The sequence below is a fragment of the Cetorhinus maximus genome, chromosome 8 (assembly GCF_964194155.1).
Source record: "Cetorhinus maximus chromosome 8, sCetMax3.hap1.1, whole genome shotgun sequence".
Lineage (NCBI taxonomy): Eukaryota > Metazoa > Chordata > Chondrichthyes > Lamniformes > Cetorhinidae > Cetorhinus > Cetorhinus maximus.
Window position 1 is genome coordinate 46,312,942 of NC_135886.1, and position 24,641 is coordinate 46,337,582.

A 24,641-nucleotide genomic window follows, 5' to 3' on the forward strand; every position below is an offset into this window, starting at 1 on the left:
TGTATTTTTTTCAAACATTTTCAGATTAACAGAGTGAAAGTAGATTCATTATTCATATTTTGGAGTTACTCATTAAGAAAAAATCCATTATTCATATAACCATGCCGCAAACATTTTGGAAATGAAACTTGTTACCAGGAAGACCAAAACACAATGCAATAAACTGTATGGAAATGAAGCCCCAGAGTTACATGAATTTACATAGAAATTATCACATGTCCAACCAGTCAATGTTGGTGTTTGTGCTCCACATGAATATTACTCATTCCATGTGTTCACCTACTCCTGATCCCTTTCTATTTTCCATTTTCTTCAATCGTCTGTCAAACCTGTTCTTAAATGTCCTGACACCAAAGGAAAATAACTTTGTGGCTGAATATACCATGATACAAAGCAATAAATTTACAAATCTTTGAAATATATCATCAGTTTGCTTATCCATCCAGACTTAGAGCAGAATTTTCTGGCTGTCAGGCGGGTCGGTTGGGAGCGGGCGCGGGCGGCTGTGCGCCACCATTTTAGGTGGCCGGGCCAATTAAGGCCTGCCCAGTATGTCACACAGCTGGTAGCGCTCAACGCTACCAGTGCGGGTGGGGGGCGGGGAGGAGGGAGAGTTTGGGCCATGCGCAAAAGAGCGCAGAAATCTCCCTGCGGCATGGAGCTGCCTCAGGGAGATTAAGTTCAAATTGAAAGTTTTAAATAAAGAAAACTTAAAATCATTCAGACATGTCCCCTCATGTGACAGTGCCACATGAGCTGGGACATGTTTATGAATTGCGTTAAAAATATTTATTTATTTAATAAAACCTTCTGGAAACCTCATCCCGCCCGTGGATCACCGCGCGTCATTTTATGCGTTGGCATGCCAGGCCAACCCCCGCACGCCGACTTGAAAATTCTGGTCTTAGTTATGGTGAATTTGGTTGGAGACTGTTGGAGATTTTTGTGGTTGCTGTTGGGGGTGCTATGTTTGGGTTGCGTCTTAGACCATGATCTATTCGCAATTGGATTACTCAATGTTTCTGGTTGTGGTATTGTTCTGATTTGACATCTGTTCCATTGCACTGTCATGCTGTTTAGTGTTTGTACTTGATATAATCTTGGTTCTGGGCATATGCTGACCTGATATCCCCCCATCATTAGTTCTGGTGGTACATTCCAAAGCCTCATAGCCTTCTGTTAAGATAAGTTTGTTCTGCTCTCTATCCTAAATCTTTTTCACTTAAGTGTGCTTCTATTTTCTCTAATTCTAGACTAGATTAGTTACAGGGTTCTGTGAATCCTTTGGAATGGAATGAAGTGGGCACTTAATTAGAGTCACAGATCTTGTCTATTCCTTGGGGTGTTTATAATCCTACTGTTACTCAGATGCAAAGTATGTATCAGCTTATGTGTTTATAATTCCTGCAGCAGACTTGGAAGACTCACATTATACCATCTTCCTGGCATTGTCCTCTCATTTACTTTTCCACACTGTGCTGTATCCCAGCTGGAGATGGAGTCCAGTGAATCCAATGGGAGTTCAACAAGGTCCACAAGGGGCGGAGACTGTGCTGCCACCAACCAATATCAAATGTGGATCAGGCTAGGGATCAAAGTTAATATCTATTTGTACCCAATCGTTCCTTTTATATCCAAAACATAAAGGTTATAGAAGGAGATCATTCAGCCTATTGTGTCCGTGCTAGCTCTCTGCAAGAGCAAATCAGCTAATCCCACTCCTCCACCCTTTCCCCATAGCCCTGCAACTTTTTTCTTCTCAGGTGCTGATACAATCCCTTTTTGAAAACACCAGTTGAATCTGCCACAACCACATTCTTAAGCAGTGCATTCCAGGCGCTAATCACTTGTGCATAAGAAAAGGTTTTCCTCATGTTGCGATTGTTTCTTTTGCCAACCGCTTAAAATCAATTTCTCCTCATTCTCGACCATTCCACCAATGGGAAGAGTTTCTCTATATCTACTCTGTCTAGACTCCTTATGATTTTGAACATCTCTATCAAATCTCCTCTCAAACTTCCCTTCTCCAAGGAGAACAACTCCTCTCCAATCTATTCATGTAACTGAAGCCCCTAATCCTTGGAACGATTCTCATAAATATTTTCTGCAACCTCTCTGACGTCTTCACATCTTTTCTAAAGTGCATTGCCCAGAATTGGACAGTTGAGAACAAACCAGGGTCTTATAAATGTTCACCATAATCTCCTTGCTTTTGTACATTATGCTCTGTTTATAAATTAACTCATGTTTCGGAGCAGAACAAGGCTGTCTAATCTTTCACAGCTCACATCAGTAACAACTTTCACTGAGGAACTTTGGTAAAGGCTCCAGGTGTGTAAGGCATAACATGAACAAAGTTGAAAATAAAATGGAAGATAATATGAGGAAAAAAAATCAAGTAATAGTTGGATAATGCCAAGCTGTAAAGAGGAGGAGATTAGGATGTAAGAAGCTCCACAGTTTTGCGATCTCAATAATTAAAGGATGAGAGACAGAGACGATGGACTTCCACAAGTTCAACAGTATGAGGAACTATGTGTAGGACAGGTATCCTGGAAATTCAAGGGAGTGGAAAGTACAGTGCTGACAACACCAATATCATTAAAAGCAAGAGATGAAGAAAAATTGGGATGGAGTGAGGGATTGGATGCTAGATGAGAGAAAGAGTGCCCATCCACCAATGGGTTTCTGTTGTACCCTGACTGGAGGTGAAGACAACCCACTAAAGAGATTCCCAGACCATCCTGGCACAGACACACCATCCTGACTTGGAACTTTATCACTATTACTTCACTGTTCCTGGGTCAAGTCCTGGAATTCCCTTTCTAACAGCACTGTGGGTGTACCTACATGGGCTGCAGCTGTTCAAGAAGGTAGCTCACCACCACCTTCTCAAGGGCAATTAGGGATGGGCAATTAATGCTGGCCTAGCCAGCGACATCCATTACCTGTGAACGAATAATAAAAAAAATGGGAACTAAATGGAAGTCATGGAAAGGATCCAGACTTTATAGAGGGTTAGAGTTGCTGGGAAAATCAACACCTAGTGCCAATCTGGCAGAGTGGACCCAGTGCCCATTGTATAACCTGCTGCATTTTCAACTGGCAGGCTCCTACCCAACTGGTAAAGATAACAATTACACCTAATGTGTTTACATTGAATATTCGCTACTACTGCTTTGGAGCACCCACAAAAATAGCCCCTTTGGATGCAACACTCATTTGGACACACATGATTTAAGCATACGACCTCATATTTAATATATAGATTTTACATTTCAGCTATTCAGGAATCATTATTTACAACTTGTTTGTATTCAACTGTAAGACTATATAAAAAGGAAAATGATTCAATATCTCTGAAGCATATACTATCAATGGCATGCATGTTTTGTAAATTTACTACAAAGCAGTCTGAAGTTCTCTTACCTCCACCAAGGGGTGCCAATGTGCAATTGGCTTGCGTGGGTATGCCAACATTTCATTCCAGTGGTCCCTCCCTAGGCCTTCAGCATTGATGCCCACACGACACACTCCAATGATCTCATTATGCCCAACTCTGACCATCATGAAGGGAAGGAAATTCTCATTAACATATATTCCTCTGTGCAACTTCGATTATTCACAAAGCAGAAACGGACCAAATCTAAGCTATGCCAAGAAGGAACCAGCCAATCTCCTGCATTGGCTCAGTGTGCAACTGGCTGCCCAAAGTAAACCTGGGCTGTAGAAATCATGGTTCAAACCCCAGCCTGTGTTGAATTAGCTGATCTTATGAGGGTCAATAGTAGGGGTTTTACAATTGGCCTCGGTGCCGCTGAGCTAGGAGGGTGTAAAATCAGCCAGAGTTCCCATTTCTGGTCACTCCCCAGTAGATCGAACTGAAAAATATATGCATGAGGAGAGAATTGACATCAAATGTTTATATACACATTCTGATTTCACAGCTGAAGAATACCCTTTACCTGCTATGGCACTGTGCATGGGCGGTCAATCTGTACGCAATGCATGCACTATCAGTTTCTAGCTATGATTGAACAAGGGAAGAACTGATTTCCAGGACTGTGATTATTAAAGTATATCTTTCTCCAATGACTTTTATTGCTGCAAATCGCTTGTTAACAGTTTTCATAAGTAGGCAGAATTGCCTGTGAACAAACACTACATCTTTTATACTCTGCCATTTGATTTAGTATATCCCAGGTTTAGCATTCCTTTTACTTTTAAAAAGGAATTTTATATTTACTTGAATAGGATAAACAAAATACTTTACGGGGGATTATGGGGGAAGAGTGTCAGATTGGATAGCTTTATCAAAGAGCTGGCACAGACATGATGGGCCAAATGGTCTACTTCTGCTTTGTGATATTGTATGAACATTAATTCCTGTCATAGTTGATTGCTTATAGGAGAAAACGTTAGAACTGGGAGGGAGGAAGGTGATCAGGAGAGTGAAGTGATTGATGGGGGTGGGGGCTATTGGGAGAGTGGAGGTAGGCAATTGGAAAAGAGGGGATGTGATAGGAAGAGGATATTGAGAGAAAGAGGGTGGGACTGATGAGGGAGGTGATTGAGAGGACGATCAGGAGAGGGGGAGATCTGGGGGGGAAATCGGGAGAGCACAGGAAAGTGATCAGGAGAGGGTAGAGTGATCAACAAAGGGGAGCAATCAGGAGAGCGTAGGATGATCGGGGGCTGATCAAGAGAGAAATTGTAAGGGAGGGGGCATTCAGAAGAGGGAGTGGATGAACCCAGGAGAAAGTAGGGCTGATCAGGTAAGAGGGGAAAGGTGATGGAGGGGGGTCAAATGAAGGCCAGCAACTATCTTTGACACTGTGGTGGAGAGAGAAGATGCAATGGTATTTGCCTCAACGTGTTAATATATAGGGTATGAAGCTGCACGCAATGCCCAGTATTGGCTGTAAAGAAGGATTAACAATGCTTGTGGTGATTTTTACTTTGACTGAAATGGATTATTAAAATAATAATTCACTTTAAAATGTATTTATTGTCCACATCCCAGTGTCTCACTCATGCCACATATTGCAGAATAAAAGCTTAGATCATGAATTTTTCAGTCTGGTATCAGGAGCATTACCCCTGATAATGGACTGATTTGAAGTGGAATCATGTCTTGTCAGTCAGTCAGTACTATAAGGACCCTGGTACTCACCGGTCATAGTCCATGACTGAAATCAGCAAGCTGACCTGGTCCATGTTCTCTGGAGGAATGTCAAAGATAATTGCCTCATTGTAAGTAGGATTTAGTGTGTTTTTCTTTATGGTTGTTTTCTTCTTTTTTAGCCGTCGTCCTTCACACAGCAAAGACACCTTAACATATGGATCTAGAAAAGTAAAGACTTTCTATAACATGCATGTATTATCAACGGATAGCTTGGGCTCCTAAAGAACCCTAAATAGGAGGCAATAATGTTGCTGTTCCTTCCCACAGCTCAGTGAGGCGCAACGATGACTCAGACTCATTCACCTTCATTTCACAATTATGGAGAATCCAAATATCATCCAAAGGTGATCTGTTGCAGGGTTTGGTTTGGCTCCAATCATATCAAAATGGCAAAGCTTTGATATGGTTGAAATGGTGGCTGCTCTTCATGAACCCCGAAGTAAAATCTGCTAAACTCTTTATGATATTTCCTTTGACCTAATAGGGTAAATTCTGTCAGGCTTTGCACCCAGTGCAATTGTTAAGTATTGCATCTTTAAATTATTCTTTTTATCCCATTGCGGGGTAGGAAGTAGGGGAAGGGGTACTGTATTTAACTCAAAGTGTGATCATCAATGTCAGGGCTAACAGTAGCGACACTATTGCAAAATAGGAATGAATGTAAAAAATGATGTTCCAATCTGAGAAGAATTACGTAAAGAGATTGTTGGTGTGTTTTACACTTTTCACTAATGCCTGTAAATAGTTGACAGGTCTTCCTGCATTATATTCGCAGATGCGTTCGCTGCTATTAGTGAATGGAGGAAAGTGCACCATTATTAAGGCAAATGATTAATTAGTGCTCTGGTCCTTTCAGAAATTGGAACATTTTAATCCAAAATCATGGTATTTTGGCAGTTATGTGCGGTCCCTGCTTTGAGCCTAGCAAATTAATGGACCCAATTCATGTGCTCCTAATTTTCTGGATGTTCAAATTAATGACCAAATATTCAAGGCTGCAGTGAATGGAATGTACTGACCTTCACATTCAATCCAATTCAATTTGTCCAATCTGTGCATTTGGTAAGCAAAGCTCTTCACTGGAGTCTCACCTCACAATATATTACAAGGAAAGTGTTAGGTATGCAAGGCATTCTACAATAAGCCCTGTGAGTCACTAATTTCAACGCATTGCCATGAACACTGAACTTTTCAAGATGGTTATGTTTTGAAAAGTACCTTTAACTGAAAGTAAAACAGAACATTTCAGATAAATCTCAGCTCGGAGATATACCCATGTGATCCGGTTGCCTTGGGGAGAGAAATTCAAACAGAAACCCATTGAAGTAAGGCTGGCAGTTTTAACAGCTGTTCACAGCATATCACAGAAAAACGTTAGCTGCTGTTTGAGACACAAAGAAGTTATCGCTGTGGCAAACAGAATGAACTCTTGTGGATTAACAACCAAGCAAGGTGCTGTTGAGGGCTCGGTTTCTGTTCAAAAGATAGGAAACAGAACAGGCGGGGCTCTTGAAGATTTGAGGAATGGAGAGTCGCCAAGATGTGCCTTGCTGGTGCTAATCATATTTGATGAAAACCCAGGCTGAGTGGAGTGATTGTCGAAGGACACTGGAAGTTTTGACCTAGTGCGGTGGGGAGAAGTGAAGCTTTGCTGGCAAGCTGGAAGTAACTATGATTCTGTTCCTGTAAAGCGACATATCGGTCAGAAGTGGCGTATTGCATATAAATGTTTCATAAGGCATATTTTGGTTGCATTAGTGAATGTAAGACCTACCTTTTTCTTTTAGTTTGGTGTATTACTTGCCTGTTAATTAATGCTTGATCTATGTTGATTTTAGTTTGCTTGTCACAGTAAAAGTCTTAAAAACTGAAATCTTGCCCTGTGGTTCTTTCCATCGGTCACTGGAAGTCTCTATGGGGATTGTAACACACACACATGCATGCACACACCCACGCACACACGTCTCCCTCCAGGATCACTCATGGGCCGGCTGTGTGCATCTGAACTGCTAGTGAGGTGGTGGGGGGTGGGTGGGAGGGGGGCGGGGTTGGAAGGCAGGGGGAGGACTCGTGAAGCCTGTCAATGAAGCTTAAGAACAACATTACACATTATTCAGTGAAAGTGAATATATTTTCAGATTATAAAGTGGCAAAATGTGTTCACCCGTGCAAACACTTGTGATCAGAATTTCTAAACTTTTCTAGGCCCTAGCACTTCTTCTAGTTGCTGCCCTGACATCTGCAGCAGAGGTGGGGACAGCCTGTGCAATGGCTGGCCCTGTTGCTCCTGATTACTTTGTCGTGGATCCCCTGAAGAGCCAAGGCCTTGAGGGCCCCAGCTTACTTTGGCTGTCCTCCTGTGGGCCAGATGCTCCTTCTGGGTGACAGAGGATGAGGTTGAGGCATTCACAGGCTAAGGGGACTTAGAGGGTGCAGACAGCCTCTGAGATTCCTGAGTGGATGACCCAGGGGTGTCCAGCTGCTGCTCCTCCTCTCTTTGGGTGCCTGAAGGCTCCGGCTTGACTGCTTGAGGGGAGGGAGCACCTGGGGGGATGTCGAGGTGCTCCATTTCCCTCTCACGTGGCCACCACAGGAATTTACCCATGGCTGCCGCAATGGATTGCAGAACCATGCACATCTCTGCGTTCTGCTAGACCAGGGTCTCCATGACATCCGCCATCCTCCCCATGGGGACCTCCATGTGTGCAGTTGTGGGCACCACTTATCAGAGAGTAGGCGGACGCACTCCTCCGGCTCACGTGCCACTCTGTTGAGGGCTTCCAACAGCCCTGTGTGATGTTCCCCTGCCTTCTGCTGACTCTCCATGATGAGTTGGAAGGCCAAGTCCATGGGCTCATCATCTGACTCGGACCTTACAGATGCCTCTTCCCCAGCAGTCTTCTGAGTGCCGGGGAGCTTGGCTGAACCTGCCTCCTCCTGCTGTGAACACGTGACCCAGATTGTGAACCCGAGCCTGCTCTATGTCTAGGTCCCACCAAGGTGTGTGTCACGGCACTTGTGGAGGGTTTGGGTAAGCACTATGTCGGGTCTTCCAGGCTGCTTATTTCCAGCTCTTCAATGGAGGAGGTGTCCTCTTGGCTGGAGGTGAGGACCTGGATGGAGTTGAGGGACTAGCTGGCTGAGGATGTCAGTCGCTTGGCAGAGCTCCCTGTGAACCAAAGTAGAGATAATTAGTGCTTGGCAGCAGAGTCAAAAGCAGGAGAGAGAGCACTCACAGTTGTGTTGAGAGAGGGATAATGTGGTGCAGGATCCTCACGTGTGTGTTCGCCACAGATCTCATCGTCACCGCCAACACGGTCCACATCCTCACCAGTCACTGCAATGGCATGCTCCTCAAAATGAGTGAGGGGCCTATTGTGGGCTACTCTACCTCCCGGTCTGGGATCTCTCCCTACTGTTTTGAGCCAATTTCTCCTGCATGAAAACAGATGGAGAGCATGTGAACAGGACACATGGCACTGCATGGAATATTTGTGTGGTGAGCGGAGCCATGGACAGGATGAGGACATGAGCAGAAGGAGATATGAGCCTGATGGAGAGGTGTGTGTGAGAGTTAGTGGTTTTGTACCTTGAGGTGTGAGATCCATGTGGGTGTGTGGTGGGTTTGTGAGTGTGTGAGTTGAGAGTGATGAAGTGGTTGACTTACCCTGGCAGAACGGATGAGGGCATTCATCCTCTCCCCACACTGGATGGCTGAGCTCCTCTGTGCTCTGGTGGTGCTGACCTTCACTGTCACTGCTTCCCAGGCCAGATTGGTGACTCTGGTAGACCTCCTGTGGGGGTAGAGGTCTTCGCAGTTTCCTTCCACTGGCATCTAACAGGCGCCCCAGAGAGGCGTCTCTAAATTTGGGGGCTGCTGTCTTCTTTGCTTTCAGGGCCATCTGTCCCCTGGAGCAGTCCTGATCTGTAGACATGAGGTGCGCTTTAAATATGGCGCCCGAAGCAAGGAAGTGCTGAGGTCGGGGCGTGGCAGACAAATCTGAGCCCACCCGCCACTGAACCAGGCTGGTTCCGGTGAATGCTTTATTAGTAAGGCAGGGTGCACCAGGAATAGGATGATACAGCGTCAAAACCCATCATTGCAGCCGGCAGGTAAAATGACTTTTTTCACGCCCGCTTCCACACTTAGTGCAAGTCTGGGATGATTTCACCTATAGTTTATAACATCAACCAAACCCTTTGCTTCAGTGCTTATGTTAAACAGACCGACTGCTGGTGTTGAGATATTGATTTCTATAAGCCACCTATTTATTTACACGCTTGAACTCAAAACTTAGGGTGGAATGTTCCCAGATTTGCACAAAGGGAGGTAGCGGGCGGGAAAAAAGTTGTAAGTTGTAAAAAAATGTAAGGTTTTCGCGCCATTATGGTCCCATTCTCGCCTCATTAATTATGCAGCTACAGGAAATACGTTGTCTTGCTAGTGGGCAGCCTCCAATTTGTCTGCCACGTTGTTAGCTCGCTGCTTCCTCATGCAGGGCGCCACATTTAAACTGCAGCCATACGCACACTTCTCAATGCTTTCAGCCCAGGACCGTTCCACTGAAGACATGGCCCCAAAAGCCAAGAGGGATGCAGCCCACCCGATTCTGGTTGTGTTATGCTATGTTAATGGGATTAATTAACTTAATTTGATGAGATGCACTCTTCTAGAGCAATAGAGCAGGAAATCAGAGAGCAGTTAAGATTTATATTCTCCCCAGTTTCCTCATTTTGTACACTCTATCTCGTTGAAAGGGCATGCACAGGATCGAATCACTAGGCTTCTGCTGTCTTCCAGAGGCCTTGTGGATAGGTTATTGGGCAAGGAGGAACATGAAAGTGAGAACTGCTTAGATCAAAGCCACCAGACACATGATTAGCTGCTGGGGTGACCAGGCATTTACCTCTGGCTTTGTGCCTACACATGGGGTTTCCTTTCTCTTCTTTTTGTTGGTCTTCAGCTTTGCCAGAGTCTTCTCTTGGGTGAGATATTTTCTAAGCATTTCTAGATTTCCTAAATTTTTGTCTCTGGTCTGGCACTTCCCTTGTACTGACCATTCTCAGAGGTTTCATTACTCCCATCTTGTTGTAATTATAGTTTTGGGAAATGTAGGACTGTAGCTTTAAGAATAATCCTGTGTTGGAGAAGCAGTATATGTAAAGAATTTCGGTGGAGGAACGAAGTGGTTACCTGGTAAAGTGAGTTCTGTGGCAGGACCGTTGTTGTACCATGTGGAAGTGGAGGGCCAGATCGCCCGTAAGCACGTGGATCATTTAAGAGAAAGGGAGATACCCCAACAAAATGATGTTCCACCTGTAACCATTACTGAACCTGTGGTTCCTGTTGAAGTTACTCAACCAAGGAAAGACATGCCCGGTGTCTCTGTCGGAGTGGAAGACACTGAACTGCATGTGCCTAATGAGGTTCCAGAGAATGTGTTTCCTAAAAAAAAATCCAAAGTCGTGGAGCTGCGACGTTCCACATGGATCAGGAAACCACCTGAAAGACTGAACTTGTAATTTCATGACCTGTGTAAATATTGTAATGTCATGAGATAAATATCTTTGTAAATACAAAATGTACAGAAAAGTTAAAGGCTAAGGAATGTGGTAATTATAGCCTTGGGAAATGTAGGGCTGTAGCTTTAAGAATAATTGTGCATTGTAAGATCACATGATCTGTGGGAACCAATGTGTTAGCAGCGCGGGGAACCTCTACAGGGGCGTTTTTCTTTAGTTGTAGAGTTTGATGCACACGTATAATTGCTGCTGCTGTCTTGTAAATAAAGTTAAATGTTTCCACTTAGAAAAGTTGTCTGAAGATCAACTCCATTATACAACTCTAATGATTTCTGTGCTTTAATTGCTGCTTTGCAATGGTTCCCAGATGGTACTATCACTCTCCAACCTATTTACCCATCTCCTTATGAAAGCCTAACCTCATTATTAATATGGCCCACAGCTTATCTTCTCATATGTAAACCGCACACTTAGCTGTATTGATTTTCATCTGCCACATTTCTGCCCACTTGCAAACATTTTCTAAGTTCTTGACTTTTGGCTGTTTCTTCAGGCTCTATCTGTTTCCCACCCTCAGTCTAATGTCATGAGTGAAGTTGACCAACTTTCGTTGCATTTCTGAATGCATAGAGCAGAGCCTTTGCACTGAATCCTAGGATACTCCACGTGATTCCCATCCTTTAAATAATTCTTGCTTCTTCCTCTCACACGACTCCTTCCACCCATATGTTTTACTTGTAGACCTACTGCCATATGCGTGAAGATCTTTACTGAAACATTTTTTTTGAACTCTTGATACCATATGTCAAACTCAATGACTGAAGTATTGGCCTTGATTTAGATTTTACATCCCCCTCTGTTCACCCCCCGCCCCCACCAACCACTCTCCCAGCACCCTCTGTCTACAAGTAGGATAGGGGCATAGGGGTAGGGGGTAGGGCCAGAGATAAAAAAAACAGATAGAGAAACCTGACCACAATGAACCTGAACAAGAACAAGAAGAACTGGAGCAAACACAGCCAGGTTACCGAAGTGGAGGAGTTTCTGGAGGACATGAAGCTGCAGGAATGGCCATCTTGTGTCTGAAAAGACAGATGCAAGCCTGTCTCGTTGACACTAGAAATGAAATGAAAGATCTGTTCCATAATAAAGGAAAATTGATGCCACTGTGAATTGACCTAATTCTACAGTCATAGTTTAATGTTTTTCTAAATCCAAATCAAGCGGGTGAAGAGGTTCCTGCAGAAGGCAAAAGGGGGCCTCATTAACATTCAAAAGTTGCAGCCTGATAATATCATCAATGCTGTGACTTAAACTGAACTGTAAGTCAGTTGGAGGTCCTGTTGGATTCTTGCAGCAGACCCAAGGCAGAAGTCTCTGACTCCCTCAGGCTATGGTGTGAAGATCAGCTCCTTTCAGCACTCGCTGTGGACCAGGTGGAACTCCTCCCAGTCCTCACAAGTAAGCCTTCAGCCACCAAGCAAATGCTATATTGCTGCTTGGAACATCTGTCTCTGCCCATGGCCCCCCCTCAGTTGCGGCTTCCTGGCACTACTTACTATTCCTGACCTTGATCCAGGCAGTGAATCTGGCTGGCTGCTGGGTGGGCATTGGTTTAAAATGGTACAGGTCCATCACATTCCCTACATCGATAATTTCTCAACTCACTACCAGGCTCACCTGCACCCTTCCATGTCCCTCCACTAATACAACAACAACATGTACTTTTATAGCACCTTTCTTGTAATGAAACATCCTAAGGCACTTCATAAGAATATTATAAAACAAAATATGACACCCAGCCACAAACGGAGATATTTGGATAGCTGACCAGAAACTTGGAGAGAGAGATAGGAGAGAAGTGTCTTAAAGGAGGAAAGTAAGGTAGAGAGGTGGAAAGTTGTAGGGAGGGGATTCCAGAGCTTGGGGCCTGGGCAACTGAAGGCACAGCCACCAATGGTGGAACAATTATAATTAGGAATGCACAATTATTTCTTTCCCTCTCCACTGATGTTGTTGAGTGTTTCTAGAATTTTCTGTTTTTATATCATCAGAAAACAGATTATTGGGTCATGTATTCTGCTACCATTTGCTGGGTGCTTGCTCTCTACTTTACATTTGTGACTACACTCCAAGAGGTACTTCATTGTTTGTGAACCAATTTTGGAGATCTTCTAGCTATCAAAGGTATTGGATAAAAGAGCATTCTTTCTTTCACAGCTTTTTCAACTTGCGTTTCACTCAATCCAGTCTCTGTTTACAGATGAAAAATATAATCCCACTGCACTGCTTCTCAGTAAATACTACCCGTTTTCTACATTTTGTTTTCCCAGCAATGGGTAATAAGTGTCAGACAACATCATGACAAGAACTATCACAGAATACTAATGGCAATATTATGCTTTCTAGGGATTGCAAGTTAGAACTGCTTTATGCATGCAGTACCACTGCTTTTCTGAGTGAGGGTTTTCATAAATAATAAATTGGAGTGAGAGAGCAGATGTTACATCAGCCAAACTGTGTATATTGTGCACTAGGAAAGGCTATTTAGAGAATTTGTATATAAGGGGAATACTTGTGAACCCATTGGGAATGTGTGCTTAAGCGAAGGAGACAGAAATTCAGCATTATAGTTCGAATGCTGTGCTCTCTGTGAAGACAGGATTGAAACAAGTTCATTGATCGGCTTAAATAGGCACAGTAAATCAGCATTAATTGGATCACTAGTTGTCAATAAAGATTCAGCAACCTGAGTGAAGGTGTTGCTTTCAAAAAAGCTCGACCTGTTGGTATTTGTGGGGTATGGGAATTGATCTTTAATTATTACATGGGATTGTTCAGCAACTGTGTCCAATTGCAGAATCACATCTAACGTTAGTCCTCAACCAGCCCATGCTTGCAAAGCTCAGAACATAATGTCTAATGTTAGATGATTCTGTGCTTGGACAGCACTTGCTGAACAATCTCAAGTGTGCTTAGAATTTCACTAACAGCCAATTTGAGATTATCAGTTGAGCTTGCAACATGGCTCACTTACGCTTAATTGCTAGAAGCTATGTATATCCATATGCAGTGACATATCCTCTGCAGGCAAAAGGAACATGTATAGTCACTGCAACTTTTTTCAATTAAATAAAAGCACAGACAACTATAGTCCCCTGATGCATTCTCCATGGCAACACCTCAACTAATCAGAGTCAACTTGCCAATCAGTCACAGTCAACTTCCCAATCAATCAGCACCTTTTTCTCATGCAGTATAAATAGTTGCTCCTTTTGAAATTTGGCATTCTTATGTCTGTCCTGATGAGTACAAGATGAAAAGCTTCTACAGTTTTTCCTTTTTTTCAGCAATACTGAAGTTCTGTATTACCAAGTGGCTTTCAATATTTAATGAATGAAATAAGTTCAGTTTCAGTACAATTTACTTGTTATGCTATAGCTACAAAATGACTATCAAGCTGACAGGCAACTTAACATTTAGTTGGGGGCAATTTTTAACCACCGCCTGCCCTTTTCCCAACATGTCCGGTTCTAAACGAGACTAATTGATAGACATTGATTGCTATGATTAGTCAACAGCTCAATTTATTGTGTATCATGCGCCTACCAGGATGGCAGAAGGTGAATTAGATGGATCCTGGCCTCCTTGCTTTTAGCAATTCCTATGTTCCTAATGAAAACTGGCTGCCTCACTGTTGAAAATCAGGGATCACCACCACCTGCAAGTTTTCCTCCAAGCCACACACTATCCTGACTCGGAACTATAACACCGTTCCTTCAATGTCACTGGGTCAAAACCCTGGAACTCCTTTCCTACATTTACATCACATGGCCTGCAGTGGTTCAGGAAGGTGGCTCACCACCAGCTTCTTAAGGGCAATTAGGGATGGGCAATAAATGCTGGTCTAGCCTGTGTTATGAATTCAGTTCATTATGTCTGTGTGTGCTGTGTTAATTCGTTGTCTATGAACATTGTGGCTTTTAAGGGACAGGATGTTCCAATGCTGTTACTTTGGTTCCTGCCTAATAACAAGGCTGGGACCCTATGGGGGTGTGTTGATAGGCCACCCAGATCAGTTCAAGGATCAGTTAATTTTAGTCAGTCAGTAAGTCAGGAGCAGATGAAAAAGAAGGTGGCTAGCTCCATACAGTTGAAGTACTGATAACTCTGAAGAGCTGGGGGCTAAGGGAAGCCCCAGGAGCCATTCGGTAACTCTGTGCAGCTGGGGCTCAGGGAGCCCATGGGAAGCATTAGCTCGGTGCAACTGGGAAGATTGGAGCTCGGAGAAACCCAGGATCAGTCACCTGCTCAGAGTCGCTAAAGAGCTGGAATTGTGCCAGTGATTAGATTCTGGAGTGAAGACTGAAAGTCCTTAAAAAGGGAGAGGGAGTTTTAAAGAACAAACTCACAATGAACAACTCTTCTTCAGTCAGTGTGAAGTAATGAGGAGAATTCCAAAGCAGAAAACAGAATTGGAATCCCTTGTGAAGGAGATAGAGTTTTAAAGAGTTGGGTAACTCACAGTGAATATTAACATCTGGGTGGGTTCTTGAGAAATCTGTGGGATCTGTCTTGATGGAGTGAGGAGCAGAGGAGTGCTCCAAGTTTAAAGGGAGAAAGCTGCAAGGTGCAGACTTAAAGCAAAATAGGCTTTTGAGAAGCCAGAAGATCCAAGGAGACAGTGAAAGGTTTATGACCCCTTACCATGGGCATGTGAAGCAGTGGTATTCTATTGGCATGGCTGAGTATCTGAGAGAGAGTGCGTGGAAGGCAAAGCTTGAATACAGATGGTGATCCAGGGGAGAGGAACAATGGAAGGAGAGTTCAAAACCCTGGAACTGGACCCTTTTGGAAGGCATCATTTAGGAGAAGATTCAAAAGTGGGTTTTTCAAGAGTGGAGATTGGAAACCCTCACGTGACGGATGGAGTTCAGTGAGACCAGTTGGCTCACAGTGCGACAAGCGTCTGAGGGGAGTTGATGAGAGACCTATAGCATCTGCTTGGGGTGACATCTCTCACTTGGTTTCAATGTGTGGTGTGCCTGACCACAGGTCACCTGGACTCTGTATTTACTGTGAACATGAGAGTATCAGATAGTTTTTGTAACTTGTGGTATCCTTACAAATCTGTATATATCTGTGAAGTTATAGTTGTGGGTGAAGGAGTCTAGTAATATAGTTCATCTTTTCTTCTTTAATAAATGTTTTATTCTTTTGTTAAAATTTCATCAACTGACTCATGTGATTCTGTTCAGTAGCCGCCCTTCACAGTTCTAAACAAAAAATAAAAGTTAGAATCTATCAAGCCAGGTTCCACCCTGGGATCTGACTTATCCAGCAGTAACATCAACTGGATCATAACAAGAGCAGGGAAGCAGAGGTGCTCTGAAGAAGAGTAATACCAGGTTTGAAATGTTAACTCTGTCTTTCTCTCCACAGATGCTGTCAGACCCGCTGAGTTTTTCCAACATTTTTTGTTTTTGTTTCAGGAAGGCCGTACCCCAAGATCAGCCTTTACAGGCTTTATTTCTATGGAGCTTGATAGATGGAAAGTATGTGAACTTTTTAAAAAATTACCTATCTGAGGAGAAGAAGATAATTCAAATTCTCATCATGTAGTAACACGTTTTGGGGTGAATAGCTCTTTTAACAAATACTGTTTAATGACAGTGCAAATACTTCTCAGTTCATTAGCTTCAGCCCACCAACTGAACAGTCATTACTCATGTGTGCCCTTTTCATTCTATCAGGTTAATTTCTCCAGACAAATCTGAAAGTTATTTTAATGGATTGTAACAATGATTGGAATTACACTAGCCAAAGTTGTCAGTGCATGCAGAATTGTGGAAGATTTTTGATTCTTTTTTAAAATGTCATCTGTTTTCCATTTGTGTGCATTTTAGCCCTCCTGCAACCCAGTGCTAATTTTAAAACTGTCTTTTGCATCTAAGCACACTTTCTTACAGCTGTGATCTAATTTCGAGAACACAAACGACGTGTTCTGTCCTTTTCAGAATCAAATATTTCCTGTTCTATTACCACCGACAGGTTACATAAGATTAATATAGCACATTTCTCTATCTCAGGATGTTCCGAGGTGCATTACAGCCAATGAAATGCTTTTGAAGTGCAGTCACTGTTGTAATTAAGGAAAATGCCAATCTGTGTAACCCAAGGCCTCAAAAAGAGCAGTGTGAGAATGACCAGGTAATCTGTTATCTTGTGGTTTTGTTTGAGGCAAATATTGACCAGGACATTAAGGAGAACTCCTCTACTCTTCCTTTAATAGTGCAACAGGATCTTTTACACCCACCTGAGAGGGCAGACATGGTTTAACATCTCGTCTGAAGGGTGGAACTTAAGACAGTGCAACACAGAGGTGTCAACCAGGATTATTTGCTCGTGGTTCTGGAGTGGCACTTGATTCGACAACCTTTTGACCACCACTGAGCCACTGCTGACACCTAGACCATTATGCTGTAATGTAGACAATAACCCCGCTTAGAGCAATCCAGTTACAATGTGAGCTGTCCGATACCCTCCAGGCCGGAGAAACAGGCTTCTAAACAACAATTTCCAGACAATATTCTCTTGAATCCAGTATCATTGGCCTGTCCTGTAAGTGAACCTTACAATCGGGAGGTTATCTTTCAACTACCCGCCCAGAGTAACTACAAGCATGGAGTAACTAGCGCCTGGAGTAACTACCTGCCTGGAGTAACTATCCGCCTGGCAGCAATTACCCGCCCAGAGTAACTACTGCCTGGAGTAACTATCCACCCGGAGTAACTACCCACCCGGGGTTACTACCCGTCTGGTGGCAATTACCCGCCCCGAGTAACTGTCCACCTAGAGGAACTAATCGCCCAGAGCAACTACCCGCACGGAGTAACTACCCGCCTGGCAGCAATTACCTGCCCGGAGTAACTATACGCCTGGAGTAACTACCCGCCTAGAGTAACTACCCACCCAGAGTAACTATCCCCCCAGAGTAACTAGTCCCCTGGAGCAACTACCCACCCGGGGTAACAACCTGCACCAAATAACTATCCACCTGGCAGCAATTGCCTGCCCGGAGCAACTACCTACCTGGAGTAAATACTCACCCGGTATACCTACCTACCCACCCAGTGTATCTGCCCACCTGGAGTAACTACCAGCCCAGAGTAACTACACACCCGGAGTAACTACCTGCCTGGAGTAACTACCCACCCGGGGTAACTACCTGCACCGAGTAACAACCACCTGGCAGCAATTACATGCCTGAAATAACTACCTGCCAGAGTAACTACCCACCTGGAATAACTAGTCACCCGGAGTAACGTCCCACCTGGAGTAACTACCCACTTGGCAGCACCTACCCACCCGGACTAATAGTGCCTGGAGCAACTACCCAATCAGAGTTACTACACGCCTGGAGAAACTACCTGCCCAGAGTAACTACCCGCCAGGAGTAACTACCCGCCCCGAGTAACTAACCGCCTGGAGTAACAACCCACCGGTAGTAACTACTCACATGGAGTTACTACCCAACTGGCTTAACTACCCGCTTGGGGTTACTACCCGCCCTGAGGAACTGGCCACCCGGAGTAACTACACGCCTGAAGTAACTACCCGCCTGGAGCAACTACCCACCCAAAGTAACTACCTACACAGGGTAACTTCCCACCCAGAGTAACTACCTGCCTGGAGTTACTACCCACCTGAAGTAACTACCCGCCTGGAGAAACTACCTGCCCAGAGTAACTAACCGCCAGGAGTAACTACCCAGCCGTAGTAACTACCTATCCAGAGTAACTACCCGCCTGGTTTAACCTGGCGGCCTGGGGTTACTACCCATCGGAGTAACTAGCCGCCCGGAGTAACTACCCACCCGAAGTAACTACCCACTCAGGGTAACTGCCCAGAGTAACTGCCTGCCCGGAGTTATTACCCACCTGGAATTATTACCCACTTGGCAGCAACTACGCACTTGGAGTAACTACCCACCTGGAGTAACTACCCCCTGGCCAAAATTGCCTGCCCATGAGTAACTACCCACCCAGAGTAACTACCTGCCCGGAGTTACTACCCGCCCGGAGTTATTACCTGCCTAGAATAACTACCCGCCCAGAGTAACTACCCTCCTGGAGTAATTACCGGCCTGGAAGTAACCATCCATTCGGGCTAACTGCCCGCTCAGTGCCACTACCATCCGGAGTAACTACCCAGCCAGCGTAACTACCCATCTGGAGTAACTACCTACCCGGAGCAACTACCTGCCGGGGTAAGTATTCGCTCGCAGTTGCTACCCGCCCGGATTTGCTACACACCTGCCAGCAACTACCTGCCCGGAGTAAATACCCACCCGGAATAACCACCTGCTAGAATAACTATCTGTCTGGTGGTAACTACCCGCCAGGAATACCTACCCACCTAGAGCAACGATCACCCAGAGTAACTACCCATCCGGAGTAACTACCCACCCGGAGTAACTACCCACCCGGAATTACTACCTGCCCGGAGTTACTACCCACCTACCAGAAACTACCCGCCCAGTGTACCTACGCTCCCACAGTTACTACCTGCCTGCCAGCAACTACCCATCCCGATTAACTACTCATCCATTGTAACTATCCAGCTGTAATACTACCCGCCTGGACAAACTACCCAACTGGCAGCAACTACCCACCCGAAGCAACTACCCACCCTGAGAAACTACCCGTCCGGAGTAACTACCCACCCAGAGAAACCACCCACCCGAAGTAACTGCCCGCCCAGAGTGGCTGCCCTTAGAGTAACTACCTGCCTGGTAGCAACTAGCCACCCAGAGCATCTACCCACCTGTAGATACTACCCACCCAGGTTAGCTACCTGCCCGGAATAATTACCTGCCGGAGTAACTACCCACCCGAAGTATCTACCCGCCCAGAGTAACTACCTGCCTGGCAGCAACTACCCGCCTGGAGCAACTCCCCGCCTGGCAGCAACGATTCACCCAGAATAACTACCCAACCAGAGTAACTAACCATGCAGAGTAACTACCCACCTGAGCAATTACCCGCTTGGCAGTAACTACCCACTTGTCAGGAATTACCTGCCTGGCAGCAATGACTCACCTAGAGCAACTACCACCCGGAGTAACTACCTGCCTGGAGTAACTACTCACCGGAGTAAATACTTGCCCGGTGTGACTATCTACCTAGAGCAACTACCCACCTGGTAGTAACTAACCATCTGGAGTAATTACCCGCCCAGTGTAACTACCCGCTGGGCAGCAACTATCTGCCTGGAGTAACTACCTGCCTGGCAGCAACTACACACCCAAACTAACTACTCACCTGGCAGCAACAAGCCCACAGTAACTACCCCCTGAGCAACTACCCACCTGGCAGTCACTATCCACCTAGCAGCAATTACCCACCCAGATTAATTAACCGCCTGGAGTAACTACCCGCCTAGAGTAACTACCTCCACAGACTAGCTACCAGCCCATTGTAACTACCCACTCGGAGTGACTACCCACCTGGCAGCAACTGCCCGCCTAGAATAACTGCCCACCTGGTGTATTTTCTCATGCATGGGATGTCAGCTTCGCTGGCTGGGCCAACAATTAATGTCCATCCCTAGTTGCCCTTCAGAAATGGTGCTGAGCTGCCTTCTTGAACTGCTGCAGTCCATGTGGTATAGGTACACCCACAGTGCTGTTAGAAAGGGAATTCCAGGATTTTGATCCAGAGACAGTGGAGGATGGTAAGTGACTTGGAGGGGAACTTCCAGGTGGTGGTGTTCCCATCTATCTGCTACCCTTGTCCTTCTAGATGGTAATGGTCATGGGTTTGGGAGGTGCTGTCTAAGGAGCCTTGGTGAGCTCCTGCAGTGAAACTTGTGGATGGTACACACTGTTGCTACTGTGCACCGGTGGTGGAGGGAGTGAATGTTTATGGATGGGGTGCCAATCAAGCAGGCTGTTTTGTCCTGGATGGTGTCAAGCTTCTTGAGTGTTGCGGGAGATGCACTCATCCAGGCAAGTGGAGAATATTTCATCACAATCCTGACTTGTGCCTTGTAGATGGTGGACAGGCTTTGGGGAGTCAGGAGGTGAGTTACTCATCACACGATTCCTAGCCTCTGACCTGCTCTTGTAGCCATAATATTTATATGGCTAGCCCAGTTCAGTTTCTGGTCAATGGTAACCCCAGGATGTTGATAGTGGGGGATTCAATGATCGTAATGTCATTGAACATCAAGGGTGATGGCTAGATTCTCTTTAGTTGGAGATGGTCATTGCCTGGCATTTGTGTGGCGCTAATGTTACTTGCCACTTACCAGCCCAAGCTTGGATATTGTCCAGGTTTTGCTGCATTTGGACATGGACTGCTTCAGTATCTGAGGAGTTGTGAATGATGCTGAACATTGTGCAATCATCAGCGAACATCACCACTTTTGACCTTATGATGGAAGGAAACTCATTGATGAAGCAGCTGAAGATGGATTGGCCAAGGATACTACCCTTAGGAACTCCTGCAGTGATGTCCTGGAGCTGAGATGACTGACCGCCAACAACTACAACAATCTTCCTTTGTGCTAGGTATGACTCCACCCAGTGGAGAGTTTCCCCTCTGATTCCTATAGACTCCAGTTATGCTAGGGCTCATTGGTGCCACACTCAGTCAAATGCAGCCTTGATGTCAAAGGCAGTCACTCTCACCTCACCTCGGGAGCTCAGATCTTCTGTCTGTGTTTAAACAACAAGGCTGTAATGAGATCAGGAGCTGAGTGGCCCTGGCAGAACCCAAACTGGACGTCAGTGAGCAGGTTATTGCTAAGCAAGTGCCGCTTGACAGCACTGTTGATGACCCCTTCCATTACTTTACTGATGATCGAGAGTAGACTGATGGGGCGGTAATTGGCCAGGTTGGATTTGTCCTGCTTTTTGTGTACAGGACATACCTGGACAATTTTCCACATAGCCGGGTAGATGCACTGGAACAGCTTGGCTAGGGGCGTGGCAAGTTCTGGAGCACAAGTCTTCAGTACTATTGCTGGAATATTGTCAGGGCCCATAGCCTTTGCAGTATCCAGTGCCTTTAGCCATTTATTGATATCACATGGAGTGAATTGAATTGGCTGAATACTGGCATCTGTGATGCTGGGGTCCGCCAGAGGAGGCCAAGGTGGGTCATCCACTCTGGCTGAAGATTGTTGCGAATGCTTTAGCCTTATCTTTTGCACTGATGTGCTGGGCTTCCCCATCATTAGGAATGGAGATATTTGTGGAGCCTCCTCCTCCAGTGAATTGTTTAATTGTCCACCACCATTCACGACTGGATGTGGCAGGACTGCAGAGCTTAGGTCTAAACCATTGGTTGTGGGATAGCTTAACTCTGTTTATCACTTGCTGCTTATGCTGTTTGGCACACAAGTAGTTATAGCTTCACCAGGTTGACACCTCATTTTTAGGTATGCCTGGTGCTACGCCTGGCATGCCCTCCTGCACTCTTCATTGAACCAGGATTGATCCCCTCGTTTAATGGTGATGGTAGAGCTTGGGATACACTGGGCCATAAAGTTACAGATTGTGTTCAAGTACAATTCTGCTGCAGCTGATGGCCCACAGTGCCTCATGGATGCACAGTCTTGAGTTGATAGATATGTTCGAAACCTATCCCGTTTAGCATGGTGGTAATGCAACACAACAAGATGGAGTGTATCCTCAACGTGAAGAGTTCCACAGCTGACCACCCTCTGAGTGAAGAAATTTTTCCTCATCTCAGTCCTAAATGGCCTGCCCCATATCCTGAGACTGTGGCCCCTGGTTCTAGAATCCACAACCAAGGGAAACATCCACCCTGCATCTAGTCTGTCTAGCCCTGTTAGAATTTTATACGTTTCAATCAGATCCCCTCTCATTCTTCTAAACTCTAGTGAATACAGGCCCAGTTGAACCAATCTCTCCTCATACGACAGTCTTACCATCCCTGGTATCAGCCTAGTGAACGTTTGCTGCATTCCCTCTATGGCAAGTATACCCTTACTTAAGAAGGGAGACCAAAACTGCATGCAATACTCCAGGTGTGGTCTCATCAAGGCCTTGTATAACTGCAGTAAGATATCCCTACTTCTCAATTCAAATCCTCTTGCAATGAAGGCCAACATACCATTTGCCTTCCTAATTGCTTGTTGCATCTGCCTGTTTACTTTCACTGACTGGTGTACAAGGACACCCAGATCCCTTTGTACATCCACATTTCCCAATATATCACAATTTAAATAATACTCTGCCTTTCTGTTTTTCACATTGAAGCGTATAACTTCACATTTATCCACATTATACTGCATCTCACATGTGTTTGCCCACACACACAACTTGTCTAAATCGCCCTGCAGCCTCTTTGCATCCTCCTCACAACCCCACACAGTCATCAGCATGCTTGGAAATATTGCATTTGGGTTTCCTCATCCAAGTCATTTCTATATATTGTGAATAGCTGGGACCCAAGCACTAATCCCTGCGGTACACCACTCGTCACTGCCTGCCATCCGGAAAAAGACCCATTTATTCCCACTCTCTGTTTCAGGTCTATCAACCAATTCTCAATCCATGCAAGTATATTACCCCCAATCCCATGTACTTTAATTTTGCCCACTATCCCTTAATGTAGGACCTTATCAAAAGCTTTCTTGAAATCCAAATATGCCACATCCACTGGTTCTCCCTTATCTATTCTACTAGTCAAATCCTCAAAAAACTTCAGTAGATTAGTTAAGCATGATTTCCCTTTCATAAACCCATGCTGACTTTGTCTAATCCCGTCAATGCTTTCCAAGTGTTCTGTTACCAGGTCTTTTATAATAGACTCTAGCATTTTCCCCACTACTGATGTTAGGCTAACTGATCTGTAACTCTGATTTTTCTCTCCCTCCTTTTTTAAATAGTGGGGTTACATTTGCCACCCTCCAACCTATAGGAACTGCTCCAGCGATGACCAACAATGCATCCAACATTTCCAGGGTCACTTCCATTAGTACTCTGGGGTGTAGATTATCAGGCCCTGGGGATTTTTCAGCCTTTAACCCCATTCATTTCTCTAGTACCATTTTTTTTACTAATACTGATTTTCTTCAATTCCTCCCTCTCACTAGATTCTTGGTTCCCTAACATTTCTGGGAAATTATTTGTGTCCTCTGTTGTGAAGACAGAAGCAAGATATGCGTTCAATTCTTCTGCCATTTCTACGTTCCCCAATATAATCCCCCCTGTTTCTGACTGTAAAGGACCTACATTTGTCTTCACTAATCTTTTTCTCTTCACATATTTATAGAAGCTTTTACAGTCAGTTTTTATGTTCCTTGCAAGTTTACTCTCATATTCCATTTTCCCCTTCTTGATTAATCTTTTTGTCCACTCTTGCTGAATTCTAAACTGCTTCCAATCCTCAAGCTTGCTGCTTTTTCTGGCAATTTTATATGTCCCCTCTTTGGATCCAATACTATCCCTAATTTATTTTGTAATCTATGGTTGAGCCACCTTTCCTGTTTTATTTTTCTGCCAGACAGGAATGAATAATTGTTGTAGTTCATGCATACATTCCTTAAATATTAGCCATTGCCTATCCACCATCAACCATTTTAGTAAGGCTTTCCAATCCAGCATTGCCAACGTGCACCTCATACCTTCGCAGTTCCCTTTATTTAGATTCAGGATCCTAGTTTCTGATTCAACTTCTTCACTCTCCATCTTAATGGACAATTCTATCATTTTATGGTCGCTCTTCCCCAAGGGATACTGCACAGCAAGATTGTTAATTAATCCTTTCTCATTGCACAATACCCAGTCTAGGATAACCTGCTCTCTAACAGCTGGAACAATCTGGAACATTCCACTTTGGGTGCACTGAAGGGCGGGATAGCCCGAAAAATCCTGGTTTAAGGGGTGAAGTGTGGTATT

The 24,641-nt window shown here is 44.7% G+C and overlaps 1 protein-coding gene across 1 annotated transcript in view; it reads right to left on the minus strand.

Moving 5' to 3' along the window:
- Positions 1-24,641, minus strand: part of LOC144683601 (synaptotagmin-6-like) — a 335,350-nt gene that overhangs the window by 11,215 nt on the left and 299,494 nt on the right. Inside the window, exons 5-6 of the mRNA XM_078546785.1 lie at positions 5,174-5,345; positions 3,430-3,559 (exon numbers count right to left, since the gene is read on the minus strand). Coding sequence (XP_078402911.1) covers positions 3,430-3,559; positions 5,174-5,345 — 302 coding nt within the window. The remainder of the gene's footprint in view (positions 1-3,429; positions 3,560-5,173; positions 5,346-24,641) is intronic.